Below are 14,761 nucleotides of genomic sequence, written 5' to 3' on the forward strand. Positions count from 1 at the left end.
AAGGAAAAACACAGATGGGAGAGGGGAGGGTGCAACCCTCCCGGGTGAGAGCACAAAATTGTGAATTAGAAAAAAGGATGGGTAACTGGTGAATTACCAAAGTCCGAATGCACCAAAGCTTAACTGTATTTAGTCTCAGCCCAAAATTAAAATATTTGAAAAGCCTGTAATAAATTAGCTTGATTATTCTTACATGTTTTCCTTTAAAATGTACCTATAGTTTTATATTCTATACTCTAAATATATATTCTAAGGAAATATCTAATACATCCTCAGAATGTAATGGATCAAAATATATTTTGTGGTTGTCCTCATTCATTTTTCATCTGTTCCTTTTTAGTCACAGAAACTCATCTAATTTGCAATTTGTGTCATTTCTAAAGAAAAACCATTTTGATGGGTATCTTTGGCAGATTTCCTCATATTCATTTATTTTATAAAATGTTCTTTAACCCTAGGCAGTTTGTCTCAGTGGATAGAGCGTCGGCACAGGTTCCATTCACGTCAAGGGCACATGCTTGGGTTGTGGGCTCGATCCCCAGTAGGGGGAATGCAGGAGGCAGCCACTCAATGATTCTCTCTCATCATTGGTGTTTCTATCTCTCTCTCCCTCTCCCTTCCTCTCTGAAATCAATATATATATATTAATGTCCTTTAACCGTAATTTGCTATAAAATGAGATTTTTTTTAAAAAGCAACTCATTTTTAAGACAAAAAGTACTTCTGAAAGTCAATTTCTATTGCCTCACTGTTATTAAGCACAGCTCATACCCCTCACTCCTCACGGGCCTGTAAAGAGCAAAGCTATGGACACATCAAAAGGGAGACTTGGGAGATCACCCCGGTGGGAGCTTACCCAGCACTAGTCCGTCTCTTGGAAACTCCCATCTCGAGTCATAAGGCAGCTGCATCGGGTCCACATAAATATATTCGTGTCCATCGGGGCTGATTGATTCAATGACCCTCCAGCGAATTTCATACCTTGGTTTCTATAAATGACCAAGACAGGTAACTGTTGAATTACCAAAGTCTGAATGCACCAAAGCTTAACTACAGCAGCAAAGTAGCTGAAACAGTAACTCAACACAGAACTACTGAGCTCCTTCTCTGTGCCAAGTGCTAAAGTAGGTTGCTCTTCTCATTATTCTTACTGACTTCAAAGATTTTCAGTTCTTTGACAAAAATATCTACCTGTTTCCAAATGACAACCAGGACAATCAGTGAGATGATCACAATCACCAATAGCACCAGGACTGCGGCTGCCACCGTGAGCTCAGAACGCAGAGCTAGAAAAGAAAGGGAGAGGCATGATGGGAAATGTGCATAAGCACACAGGAAGGCAGAAAGGCTGTGCAGTTGTGACTGGGACAGAATCCCTGACCCTGGGGAGAAGCATGAGGGCTGCCACCTCCTTTTCAGGAGAGGCAATAGGACACTACTCCAACTCTTCCCTTAGAAAAAAAAGGGGCAAAATTCAATCAGGAAATGCAATACTTTCTCTAAAGGTGCTTCAACATTAACCTGGACAGAATGTGAACTGGAATCTAAGGACTGATAAATGACCTTGAGAGCTACTATAAGTTCAGAAACTTAGGTTCAGTTTGTTTTGAAAGGTTGCATTTTGTTTATAGTGCTTTTGGCTTCATTAATTTTTTTCTTAAGGAATTCAACCTGTCTCAACTGTTGTAAGGAGCGCAGGGCAGAGCTCCTTCTTGTCCCCTCCATTCCACACTCAGACTAGACAGGCTGGGGAGCTACACTGTGAGACAAGCAAGGGGCCTCAGCAGGGTGCAGTTTTGGAAGAAAGGACTCCCTACAGATGCCAGAGCGATCAGAGCTGACTTTCTGCCTGGGGACCCCATCAGGGGTCCGCCTCAGGGAGAAAGGGCTTGGCTGATGACTTAGACTTGTCCCCACTGACGAGCAACTCACTGGGAGCCACCAGCTTCAGCTCTCGGTTCTCAACACCAAGGAGATTCTTAGCCAGACATCGAACCGCAATGGTCTCCTCCACTTTGGCGAACGTCACCCGGCCCTCCACCCTACTCCTGTCCTGGCGGTAGACCTCCGTGATGATGTTTGAGATGTTGTTGGCCAAAATCGCCCATGAAGTCTCATTATTACATCTGGGGGAAAAAAGGACACAAACATAGAGACAAATACAATCAAACATAACTACCAATCCCAAGCCTTGAACAGGAGCAATAGAACAGTTCTTTACTTCAAGAATGTTTAACTATCCTAATTTCCTACCCCGTCAAAAAGGCCCAGGGCCATTCCTTCTCTCTATCTACACTGTGAAGAGCCTCCAAGTTGTCATAGGGTTGGAGTATCACCTGGCTGAGTTTTGAGACCTAGATTATAGCTCCAGTCAAGATCCCAATCTGGTCCCTTAGCTCTTAGAAGAGGGTAGGCCTCAGCCTTTAGGAGAAGCAATTGAGGCTTCTACACACAGCCAGTCGCCATGGGTGGAAGTATGAACATGTTGTTTGTGTGCCCATTGGAGAAGGTTGGTGAAGGAAGAACTGGTGAGTTAAATCCCATCAAATAGCAGGTAGGCAAATGAGGTAGAGAGCAGTGACATGGGCAGTATTTTCATTTATGATCACATGCCAGTCTAGTTGCCAAATAAAGTTCACCATACAAGAAACGTGAGGTGAAAATGTGGCCCGGGGTAGCTAAAATCCTCTTGTAACAGGAGCTCTTTAAATTAGTTTTCTTTTTAAATGAGAGATCCTTGGAGAATGTGATGAAAGCCATAGACTGTCTCTCATATAGTCATGAACACACAGGTGCGCGCGCGCGCACACACACACACACACACGTACATGTACACACAAGGACCACATTTAGAATCTTATCTTGTAGTTTATGAGACTTGGGCCAAATAAGAATCTCAAATACAAAAGAAATAAAATGCACTTGAGGTCCTTTGCATCAAGGAAGAAACATTCAGCCCACAAATGAAGAAGGAACATCTGGTCTCCATACTTCTTAATATCCTTGCAAATCATCCACTCAATTTCAGGAAGAGGTGTCCCTGCAGCTGTGCATCTCACGGTCTGTCCCCCTGTGGAGCCATGGTGATCATCGACCAAGTCCAGAATAGATGCGGGAACTGCAAGCGGTGGAAAGAAATCAGAATTGGATGATTCCTGACCCCAAACTTCTGGAAACTACCACATGGAATATGAGCTTAAAACTTGCTCATGGGGCATATGAACCTACAAATCAGGAAACCACCCGAGAGGAGGTTGTGTGCATGATAATACTCCCGTTTGCAAAGACCCACTTGGTTAAGAGCACTTTCATAGTTTCTGTGTTTGGGGATTTGTGCCCCATAGTGTTTTAAATCTAAGAGTGAAGAAAGCAAAAAGCCCCTGTGTTTATTTGGCTTGAAAGGCAAAGAGGCTCTTAAAATTAATATAGCTTGGGATTCAACCAACGGATTCAGCTCAAGTGGAATCTAAAGCAGCATTTACCAAAGTACATCAGCAGATTATTATTAGGTTTTGAAGATTTTTTTAAACCTGTGATCAAACAATTTAAAAATAAATATGCTACTGCTTGTACCATAGCTTTACTGTGAGGGTAAAATGAGCCCACCTACGACAGTACCTGGCACATGGTAGGAGCTCAATGAACAGGTGCTAAACCTGAATATAAAAGGACTCAGGCACTCCTTTCTGGTAAGGGCCACCGGACCATGTCGACAGGGAAGCTAAGTAAAAATGCCCAAATGCTTTGGAACAATCTAAGGTCATCTAGACCAAAAAGTATCATTTCACTCTTCCCAGAACTATAGGTGCCAGATTGAGAAGCCGGTGGTAAGGAAGCGGCTGGAGCTTAGGAATGTCCAATCAGACTGTTCCAGAGCAATCTGAACCCTCCCAGAATTACTGAATGCTTAAGTCCAACAAAGCTATGCCTGACATGTGACATCTACAGCCCCTGCTTCTCCCCTAAATGAGCGTTTCCCTCCCCGACCTGGGAGAAAAGTACCTGGCTCTCCTCACAAGCAATATCTTCAGACTGCCCTCAACATACCTTGAGTTAAGAGTTCAAAAGTGTAGCTCTTCATGTCGTCTTCATTTTGAACTACAATAGTGTAATGGCCACTGTCTTCCTCCTTAGCACGGATCAGCTTTAATCTACTTCGGTACCTTAAAAAGAAAGGACTTTATTTGAGCAAGTGGCAGCCAAATACATTCCAATTGCTTCAGCAACTACCATGTTCAATTGAAATATCTTTTTTTTCTTATCTGAATCATTGGATTTCCAACACACTTTGTACCTATTAAAGGTCTGAGTTCTAGATGCTTAATCCTTAAGCAGAAGATCAAACATTTTGAGATGAGCAATGGCTTGTGTGGCTCCAAGAGTAATTAGTCCTGGCAAGGCCTGACTTCTGAGTGGGAATAAACATGTCCCACCAACTTTCCTTTAAAAAAAAAAAAAACCTTGACTTTTACCTTTTTTTAGCCATTTAGGTGGTTTAGCCAAACAATGAAATACCAATGAAAAAAAGAATGAGGCTCTCTACATATTGACATGGAGAGCTTGTCAGGATATAACGTTCTTCTTGCTTGTATTTGCTTTAAAAACAAAAAACCTCTGGAAGGTTTCATAAGAACCTAGCAAAAGTGTTTCCCTGTGGGTGGGAGGAGGGGTACTGGGCAGGTGGGGACAGGAGTGGAAGGAGGCTTCTTACAATGCATCCTCTTTATGTGCATGGCTTTAAAGCACAGGAGTCCATCACCTATTCAAAAAAGTCAACTAGAAAAATGTATTTCTTCATACTTTATTAAAGCAAAGCTTCCTCAAAAGATCCTTACACATGTATATTACTAAATTTGGCCATGCATGTGTGTGTGTGTGTGTGTGTGTGTGTGCATCAACATAGCACTTGCCCATTTGCCCATCTTTATAAAACATCACAGATGGAAAAGCAAGTAGAGTGGAGAAGAGCACTGGTCAAGGTGAGCAGCCTAGGCTACTCTTGACATTCTCATGGTGAGCAGACCTTGGGCATTATTGAAATGGCTCAGTTTCCTCATGTATACTAGTAGCATAGAAATATTATTGCATAGCACACAGTCCTTTAGAGAATTAATTAAATATAATTACATGCAGAGAAGCATTTCATAGACTCAAAAGTGCTCTGCAAATTAGAGTCTTCTAACCCAAGATGCCGGGCACTAGGACCTTGATGAGAGCATGTGGGGTTGGCTGCACCCTACTGGACACATCCAGGACTGAATTTCCTTAGAGAAAATCCGTAGCCACACCTGGCTGCTGATTGCCAAAGGCTCTTCTGTCCTTCATTTGCTATACTGTTCGGCCAAGAAGGCTAGTGGACCCACTAGTTCTGAGCTCCAGGAAGCCAGACACGTCATCCACCGTGTTCATCTCTGGCCCATAGTGGGAACCAGAAGAATATGTGCTGAAGGAACTCCGCATCAATTTCACCGGCAGTTTTGCTGAATCACTCAGTTGTCATTACTGTCGATTGTCGCTTACAAATAGTGCCCAGACATGTGTTTGAAGTGCTGGCTGTGCCGGGCGGGGGGCGGGGGGGGGGGTGGGGGGCTATTCCTCCTAGCCTCACAGCCTCGTGCAAATTGCAGCACCTCCCACCTCTTTGTGCACCTTCATTCTGTGTCATCGGAAAGCCTCCCAGATTCAGTTTTCCACTTCTTTTCCCATCATCATCTATACCAGTGGTTCTCAACCTTCTGGCCCTTTAAATACAGTTCCTCATGTTGTGACCCCAACCACAAAATTATTTTCATTGCTACTTCATAACTGTAATTTTGCTACTGTTACGAATCATAATGTAAATATCTGATATGCAGGATGTATTTTCATTGTTACAAATTGAACATAATTAAAGCATAGTGATTAATCACAAAAACAATATGTAATTATATATGTGTTTTCCGATGGTCTTAGGCGACCCCTGTGAAAGGGTCATTCGACCCCCAAAGGGGTCGCGACCCACAGGTTGGCGACCCACAGGTTGAGAACCACTGTTCTAGACTGATCCCTGGTGTGGGTTGTAGGATGCACACAGGCCGCTGTCTATCTGGCGACACACCATAAAAAGAAAAGGCCTTCGTGGGGAGGGTGCTCCTTTACCTGATCTCCTGGACCTTTTCTATGTCGGTGGTGATCTCGGTGAGGTTTTCGATCAGAGTCAGGTTGTCCTTCAGCCAGGATATCCTGGGCGGCGGGTAGGCCTGCACGTCCACCACAAAATGTTTGACTTCATGCAGGTTGACAGCCTCCAGCTGGCTGAAGCCGGGCTGGATTTCAATGAACCCTTTCTCTGTACAGGGAAGAGTTTCCGTTAAACAATGATTACCGCACAGTGGCTCCCGAGCAGCGTGGACGCTGACAGTTTAGAAAGCAGAGTGTACCGTGGACAGCAATGGTGACTTTCTTCATCTCTTTGACCTCCCTGGTGGCCAGGCGGGCGATACATTCGTAATCTCCACTGTCTTTCACCGTGGCCTTGGGGACCATCAGGGTGTGCACCAGTTTGATGGATGGGTCCTTGATTTCCTCCAGCATTACGACGCCTTTGTTTTTCTGCAGCAGAAGGAGGAAAAGCGACTTTAAGAAGCTAGCCCCCAGGAGTGACCCCTCTTGTAAACTAGGGACGGTGATGACAATGACATGACAATGTAGGTTCTAACAAATGCACCACCCTGTGGGGATGGTGAGAAGAGGGGAGGTTGTATGTGTGTGTGTAGGGAGGAGGGATCGCTGTAACTTCCACTCCTTTTTGCTGTGAACCTTAAACTGCTCTAAAACAGAAAGCCTGATTTTAGAAAATTGTTTCTAAGCTAACTCCTTAGAAAACCATGTTTTAAAAGGATAGTTAATGACATAGTAAGGTGTTTGTGCTATATTGCCAAAGGGAAAAGGGTATAATGAAGTCCTGAAGTATAATGTCTATTAATTATTAAACATTTCACATATATACAAAGTATTTAAAGGATTTATCTCCCTAAAATATTAATGGTGATGCTCTGGGAAGTCATTCTTCCTGTTTTTCTATATTTTATGAAGTTTCAACAATAAACCTACATTACTTTTATTATCAGACAAAAAATAATTATATACTTGTATATTTGGGAGCCAAATAGCATGTACTTTGGTTTGGGGGGTAGGGGAGAATGTCTATCTCTTACAATTTTTCAATTATGTTTTAAGGATTAAAGGCAATCAAATCTAAACAGAAAAACTGAATAACTTCTTATTTCAGGGAAGATGTATAAAAGCAGAAATTTGCATATCAGGAATAAAGGGGAAAATATACATATACTAGTATCTGGCTTTTGTTCTCTGAGGCTGCTGTATTAAGCAGCTAATCATTTCTGCATTGGACTGTCACTGCCTTTTGCACTGAGTTCTCTCATGCGTGTACCACAATGCATTAGACCCTGTGTGTAAGTCCACGGTGACCAGAGATGGCACAGCGGCCCCCCTTCCCCAGCTGCATCTCCACTCCTCCCTTCTTCCTCCTTCTCTGCATGGCTGGCTTCTAGCAGAATGCTTGGGGTTTTGCAAACATCACTGAATCTTTGCTGCATGATGCAAGTGATGCCTGTTCACTAAAGCTGAGCCATGTGAAGAAAGGCCAGGCAGGTAGGAGACAGAACAGCATCCTGGGTGGCAGACAACAAGGCAGAAATGGAAGGGGTTCCGGCAACCACCATTTAGTAAACCCCCAAGGCATGGGAGCCAAGAAAGCAAGAACTAATGACTGTTTCAACAATTAGCAAATGTTAAAATCCATTCATTTTTTTTTTGCTTTTTCCAGTATTTTGGTTGTTATATTAAACCTTCCTATTTCTTTCTGACTTAAGAACAAGAAGGCTCCGTGTACAACCTTGCTACATCCTGAATGCCCTTTCAAGCCCTCCCACTGCTCAAAGCACCATAAAGTCACCCAGCCAAACGTGCCCGCTGTAGAGATGGGAAGCTGGGGTCTAGAGAAGCTCAGCAGCGTGCCCAATCAGTGAGCCCTGCTCCTCGCCATGCCACCGGGGTACCTACCACTTCTCCGGGGTAAGTCCACTGAAAGTCAACCACCTCGTTGTTCAAGACGATGCAGGTGAGCACAATGGTTTCCCCTGCCATGTAGACAGTTTTCGGGGCTTCCAATTCTAGATCGAGTTCTGATGTTGCTATTTAAAAAACAAATAAACAAACAAAAGGACCTAAATATCCATAGTATAGTTAGAATCTTAGAAGGTTTGGGGAGTTTTTTGTTTTTTAAGGAAACTATGAAAAATAATTTGCAAACCAGTTTGTTCTAGATAAAATGTTAAAAATCTCAGAAGCCTTGATTTTGAGTTGGCATATATAACTTGGCATGCAGTTGTGATACAAAATAATACACACACATAAATAATAACAACAGTAAAAATAAATTCCAACTAAACAGAACATCACGTTCCCAAAGCATTTAGGCTAACTGTGGCTGTACTTGTTTGCAGTCCCCTGTACTGGCACATGTATTCACTTAACCAACCAACCCTTACTGACCAGCACTGCTCTAGCCACTTAGCTCCTATCCCACCAATCATTCTCCTCTTCTCTCCTCCTCTGCTCCCAGTTATTCCCAGCACTTTTCCAGAGACTCGCACAGTGCCTGGCATAGAACAAGCCTGTAGTAAGAGTTGAATGGCATACTCTCGCTGCTGCCATACTTACAGGGAAGAGTTCAATCCATCGCTGACACGAACATGTATTGCACTTTCCCATTCTCATTAAACCCCACATCAAAGGGATGAAGTCTACAACTGCTTTCCTCAAAATACAAATCTCTTTTCTTTAGTTACTGAAATTAATCTGGGCACCCAAAGCCCCTCGGTGTGTGTGTGCTTTTAGGGCCTCTGTAGTCAGGAATGTGAATAAAACAGTAAGAGGCTTATACAATAAACAAATTCCTTATAGTATTTTGAAGTCAGCTTATGAAATATGAAGTCTTACAGGGGTAAGAAAGTTTGTACCTTCAGTAAGGCTAAGCTTCGTCTGACTATAGCCACAGAGGTCAGCCTGACATTGAATAAAAAAAGGTAAGGCCCCAAATGCTCAAGTCAGAATTCAGGCTCTCCATCACCAGGGACTATACATTTTTTAATACTACAAGCATGCGATTATTTTGCCTGTAATCTTCTTTTTTTAATTTAAAAGTTGATGTACAATATTGTATTAGTTTCAGGTGTACAACGCAGGCCTGTAACTCTCATTTAAAGGAGGGAGAGGGCACAATTACCTTTGACAGAATAAATGTTAAATGGAATGGAGTGGAACTTCTTCCCCCTGACGATGGCCTCGCAGACATAGGGCCCACCCGAGAAGGTCCCGTTGAAGCCCTGCCGGCTGTCATAGTCGGCGAGGACCACCCCATCACTGCTGAGCAAGGTCACTGGAGTCTGAGGGTCAGTCGTGCGACAAGGTATGATGGCAAAATCGTCGTTCTCCACAATGACTAAATAGTCTGTCATTCCCAGAGGCACGAAGACTACATCAGGGTCTGTGGTTAAAAAAAAGCAAAAAAGCACATTAGGTATTAAATTCACCTTTACATATATATGCAAGAAAAATGGATCCCACTGGCAGTAATCTTATTAATTTGCCTTCACACATATGTCCAGGAGCTGTCACCCCACTAATATTAGGCATCATAATAGCTAGAAGATGATTTTAAAGTATGGACAATGCCAAATTGCATGTACCTTAATAAAAAATACTGATGATACATACAGTAGCCAGGAATTGGAATCAAAACTTAACCTACTAAAAACAAAACAAAAAACGGACAATAAAATAATTAACTCTGTTGAAAAGCTAAAGAAAACAGTCATGATTGTTAAATTAGGAAATGCTTCTTTCAAATTCCTACCCCCTACAGTCATCTCATGGCTAAGCCTAGCCAATCAGAGTGGTGCTGTGAGTAAGGACCACACCCCTTCCTCCAACCAGGGGAGCCATCACAACCCAAGGTCACGCCCTCTGGGGCTGTTTTCAGCCAATGACCATGTGGAATGGGGGTTCCTTAGGCTGGAGGACTCCAGGGCCTTCCTTAGAGGTCTAGGACTCATCTGCCTCACCTTCCCTTCACTCAGGGTCACACTTACAATGCAGTCAAACAACTCTCCCAGCCTCTGTAGAATACCCCGCCCCCCCATTTTCTCACATAAGCACTTGATAAAACCCTGGCATGTTTAATCCCACCTTACTCCTACCGTGGCATCTGCTTCTCAAAGGACAAGAGATAAGATCATTACTATTCGATTTGCCCCTAAGTTGTATTTTTAAAAAAAATGTATTTTATTGATTTTTTACAGAGAGGAAGGGAGAGGGAGAGGGAGTTAGAAACATCGATGAGAGAGAAACATTGATCAGCTGCCTCCTGCACACCTGCTACTGGGGATGTGCCCGCAACCAAGGTACATGCCCTTGACCAGAATCGAACCTGGGACCCTTCAGTTCGCAGGCTGACGCTCTATCCACTCAGCCAAACCAGTCAGGGCTGTATTTTATTTTTTTAATGTTTTTATTGATTTTAGAGAGAGAAAGGGAGAGGGAAAGACAGAAACATCTATGAGACAGAAACATCCATCAGCTGCCTCCTGCACACCCTCCCATTGGTGATCAGCCTGTAACCTGGGCATGTGCCCTGACCGAGAATTGAACCCGTGACCTCTCAGGTACATGGGCCAGGCCTTGCCCCTAAATTTTAATTAAAAACAAAAAAATATCCCTTCCAATTCATCAAGAGTAGATAAATGTTTTAGTGAATATGAGAAAAAGTTTGTTTATTTGTAAACTATAATAATGAGCGATGGGCAACACCCAGATAGGGCCTACCTAATTAATTTGTGTCCCCAACACTTAGCACGTGTCTGACACACAGGAAACGCACAGTAACTATTTGTGGGACTTGATTGAACTGAATAGGAATGAGTAGATTTCAGATTCTTTGTGTGTAATACCAATAAAGGTATGCCACAATAAAAATGATTTTTAAAACTTAATACAGTTTCAAAATGTTAACAATGAATTATTTCTTGATAATGAACATTATAATGATCAACTTAGTATTGTGTGTTTGCCTGTTTTTTCCTAACTTTCTCCAATAAATATTTGTTACTTTTGTATTTTTTAAAATCTTGTATACAACTCTAGCCTGTTTAGCTCAGTGGATAGATCATCAGCCCATGAATTGAAGGGTCCCAGGTTTGATTCCGGTCAAGGGCACATACCTTGGTTGCAAGCTCGATCCCTTGCCCTGGTCAGGTTGTGAGCGGGAGGCAAACAATCGATGTGTCTCTCTCATATCGATGTTTCTCTCTGTGTGTCCCTCCCCCTCCCTTCCACTCTCTCTAAAAGTCAATGGAAAAATATCCTCCAGTGAGAATTAACAAAACAAAATCTCTTATACAGAACACAGGAGAGACAGGACAACAAGGTTGGTCCAAGGAACCCATCCAGCTCACCAGGCACGTAGATGTAAATGTGACTGCCTTCAATCTCGTTTTCTTCTGTCTGCGTGTGGTTGTAATAGCAAGTGTACAATCCCGTGTGAGCCGCCGAGGCGTTGGCCACTTCCAGCACCGTCACAAAAAGGCCACTGTTGTTCTCCTCGTTTCTGATCCTCACATTGGGGTCCTCGTCAGACATGGGGTACTGCCAGGTCACTTCACTCTCCCCAAAGCATCTCAGAGAAAAGGATGAATTCAGCTGCACAACCTTTTCATTTTCGTTTGGGAGGATAGAGGGGAGTGAAAGCTGGCAGAGGATTAGGCTCGGCCCTGTAAAAGGAAACAGGCTCTGAATAGGATGCACCCAGAAGCAACAGTAGCCGCTTATATGAACAATGACCATTTCTACACAAAAATCCGTCAGCCTGGATGCCCATGAAAGGCCCCTCATTATAACAGCCACCGCATCTGCTGAGAGCAGCAATTGCTGCAAAGGCCTCAATAGCCGCACCAAGCCCCTCAGATTCACCCCCCAAACACTCAAATGGATAAAGGACGTCTGATTCCAATTCCATATTTCAGACTCTTATGTGTGGCCATAAAATATCCCAAGATGGCATAGGCTCTAGTACATATGGTTCTTTATTGCCCACATTCTCTGCAGAGGTTTCCCTGAGTAAGAAAGGGGATGAGAACAGGGGCAGGGACACTGAACCAAGCACAAAGCAGGTTTGTGCAGAAGAATTACACATCATCTGTTTCGTACAGACTCAGACATGCCTTCACTCTAATGGCTTCCAGAAACCAAAGCGGAACCATGTGAATTTTCATTCAAAAATAAGAGTAAGGCCTGACCAGTGTGGCTCAGTGGTTGAATATCAACCTATGAACCAGGAGGTCATGGTTCGATTCCGGGTCAGGGCATATGCCCAGGTTGTGGACTCAATCCCCATTGTGGAGTGTGCAGGAGGCAGCTGATCAATGATTCTCTCTCATCATTGATGTTTCTCTCTCTCTCTCTCCCTCTCCCTTCCTCTCTGAAATCAATACAAATATATTTTTAAATAATAAGAGTAAGTAAAGCCCAAGAGTGAAAAGTCTATCTTAGAACCTGAAATTTCAGTCTAGCTTCTCCTCTGCATAAAACTGATAGAAGAGATACTATGCATTAATTATTAATTAATGACTTAAGGCAGGTAATTTCCTGGACAAGAACTTTTCTTTTATTAAAAAGAAATTATTTTTTAATTTCTCTGATCCACCTTGACTGAAAACCCATGTCCCAGGAAAAGGAAGAGGCCAGTGGGTGAATTTGGACTATTATTCCTAACAATATTTCAATGCTAGGGTTGACATATACTAAAACTGCCCCTGGAGAACATTCTTTCTGAAATAGGGAACTGAAGGTTTGTGGTCACTGTAGATCATGTCTTATAATTTTCTACTTCTCTTCATTCCTTTGGGTACAGGTAATATGCCTCGGAGCACAGAACTTAGAAAGCAAGGCTTCCCCCAGGGTAATAGAGAAGACCAAGATCCATACCTGCGAGGAGACAGCCTAGGACCAGGAGTGCCAGATGGGAAGTCCCCATAGCTCTGGAAAACTGAAAAGATGCAAAGCAAACAGAAACAGTGTTAGCCAATAGAAACAACCTGGGAGCCCTACTCTCTTTGTGCTTTGAGCTACAGAACATGTCAACAGCATCATTTTAGTAAAAAATATCCCAGTGTAAGATTCATGGTTAAAATAAGAAGATGCCTAAGAAGAAAGACTCAAATAGCCTGGTGGGGCCCCCGGATCATGACAGGAGCCGTCTGACGCTGGAACCCTTTTTGATTGTATGCAGTTTTCAAATTCCAGAAATGTCTCGTTTTATGGTCTTGGAATGTGTCCAAGAGTACAGGAGAACTGTTCCTTTTACGCCATTTCAATTAAGAACGTGAAAAACAAAGATGTAAACACATATTTGTTAGGTCTGATCAAATAATTGAATCGATACTCCTCTCCTGGCCACTTCACAACGGACATTCCCTTTCACTTAGACCCCATTCCACTTGCTAAGACCACATTCCACTTGCTAAGACCATTATCCTTCCCCTCCGGACCTTCCCAGGATCCGACCTGCACAGAGAATTCTCTGCCCAGGAATAAGCCTGACCGGAGTCCTTTAAAAACCTCTGACTCCCCATCTTTGGGTGCTGGCACCATTTTGGGGCTCAGCCCATCTGGTAACCAGATGGCCTAATACATTTATAATCCCTCACCACTTTGGCCTCATGTGTTCCTCCTTCAGTGACCCTAACATTATTTACTCAAATTTCCAAACTTGAGCTGTTTTCACTCAAAATGGATTGTGAGTTGCTGTTTCACTACAGAAAGTATATGAAGTTCACATCCTCTACCACCTTGGGAAAAAAATGCTTGGCTGGAAAAATATCTTATTCTCTAAGAACCATTCAGATCTAGAGGGTTTGAAAGTCCCACTAATCAATGTTACTTACAGGATGATGTCACTTTGTGATACAGAGGCCAGTACCAGGCTCAGACCTGGGCTCCCAGCCCAAGTTCTCCCAGGACCTCTGCCCTCACAGTCTAGCTAAACAGAGGGCAGGCAGCCCAGGGCATGAGCATGGAAGGAGGGTCAGTAAAGAAAGTGAAGAAGGGAGAGGAAATGGGAGAGGTGAGTGTGACTAAATCCCTGTCTCAGGGGATGCAGTAGAGCACAGGATAAAACTTGATGGAGACTAGTGATTCATTTGCATGTGAAGGTTACAATAGTAGGTACAGAAACCAAATTCTGGACTCTGATTCTTGCAACAAAATCTGGGGAATGGAAGAGAAATGAAGAGAGACATTGAAATAAACGTCCACAAGATACAAACAGGGAAAGTATTGGGCAAGAAAGAAGGAAAGCATGATAAATAAAATTAAGGAACAGAAAAATTAAAGAGAGGCCCATGTTGCCTTCCCATAAAAGCACGGATCTGGTCAACTCTCTGAAAAGGCCCCTTTCCTTGACCTTTGTCTTCTCATGTACACTCCCACTCGATTTTATCTCCCCCTGCACTTCCCACATGATAAAGGGGACTTACGGAAGGCAATGAAAAGAAACTCTAAATGGGCTTGCTCTAAAGTGGCAAGGTGATCTACTTGCATAAATCAGATTTCTGCCTCATTGAATTCTACCAAGAAAACGAAGGAAGGAGGAGGAAAGATGAAATGTTGGTAACAGGGATGGGGATGGGGTTGGACTGGAAAA

The 14,761-nt window shown here is 43.1% G+C and overlaps 1 protein-coding gene across 2 annotated transcripts in view; it reads right to left on the minus strand.

Moving 5' to 3' along the window:
* Nucleotides 1-14,761, minus strand: part of PDGFRA (platelet derived growth factor receptor alpha) — a 44,201-nt gene that overhangs the window by 21,347 nt on the left and 8,093 nt on the right. For both annotated transcript variants that reach the window (XM_070396561.1, XM_070396568.1), the window contains exons 2-12: nt 13,045-13,105; nt 11,517-11,831; nt 9,290-9,550; nt 8,065-8,195; nt 6,420-6,591; nt 6,139-6,328; nt 4,048-4,163; nt 2,992-3,118; nt 1,933-2,126; nt 1,192-1,286; nt 857-989 (exon numbers count right to left, since the gene is read on the minus strand). In XM_070396561.1, the coding sequence (XP_070252662.1) occupies nt 857-989; nt 1,192-1,286; nt 1,933-2,126; nt 2,992-3,118; nt 4,048-4,163; nt 6,139-6,328; nt 6,420-6,591; nt 8,065-8,195; nt 9,290-9,550; nt 11,517-11,831; nt 13,045-13,093 (1,783 nt within the window). In that variant the 5' untranslated portion in view covers nt 13,094-13,105. The remainder of the gene's footprint in view (nt 1-856; nt 990-1,191; nt 1,287-1,932; nt 2,127-2,991; nt 3,119-4,047; nt 4,164-6,138; nt 6,329-6,419; nt 6,592-8,064; nt 8,196-9,289; nt 9,551-11,516; nt 11,832-13,044; nt 13,106-14,761) is intronic.

The sequence above is a fragment of the Myotis yumanensis genome, unplaced genomic scaffold, assembly GCF_028538775.1.
Source record: "Myotis yumanensis isolate MYYU_CA2020_CCGP unplaced genomic scaffold, mMyoYum1.0.hap1 SCAF_1, whole genome shotgun sequence".
Taxonomy (NCBI): Eukaryota; Metazoa; Chordata; class Mammalia; order Chiroptera; family Vespertilionidae; genus Myotis; species Myotis yumanensis.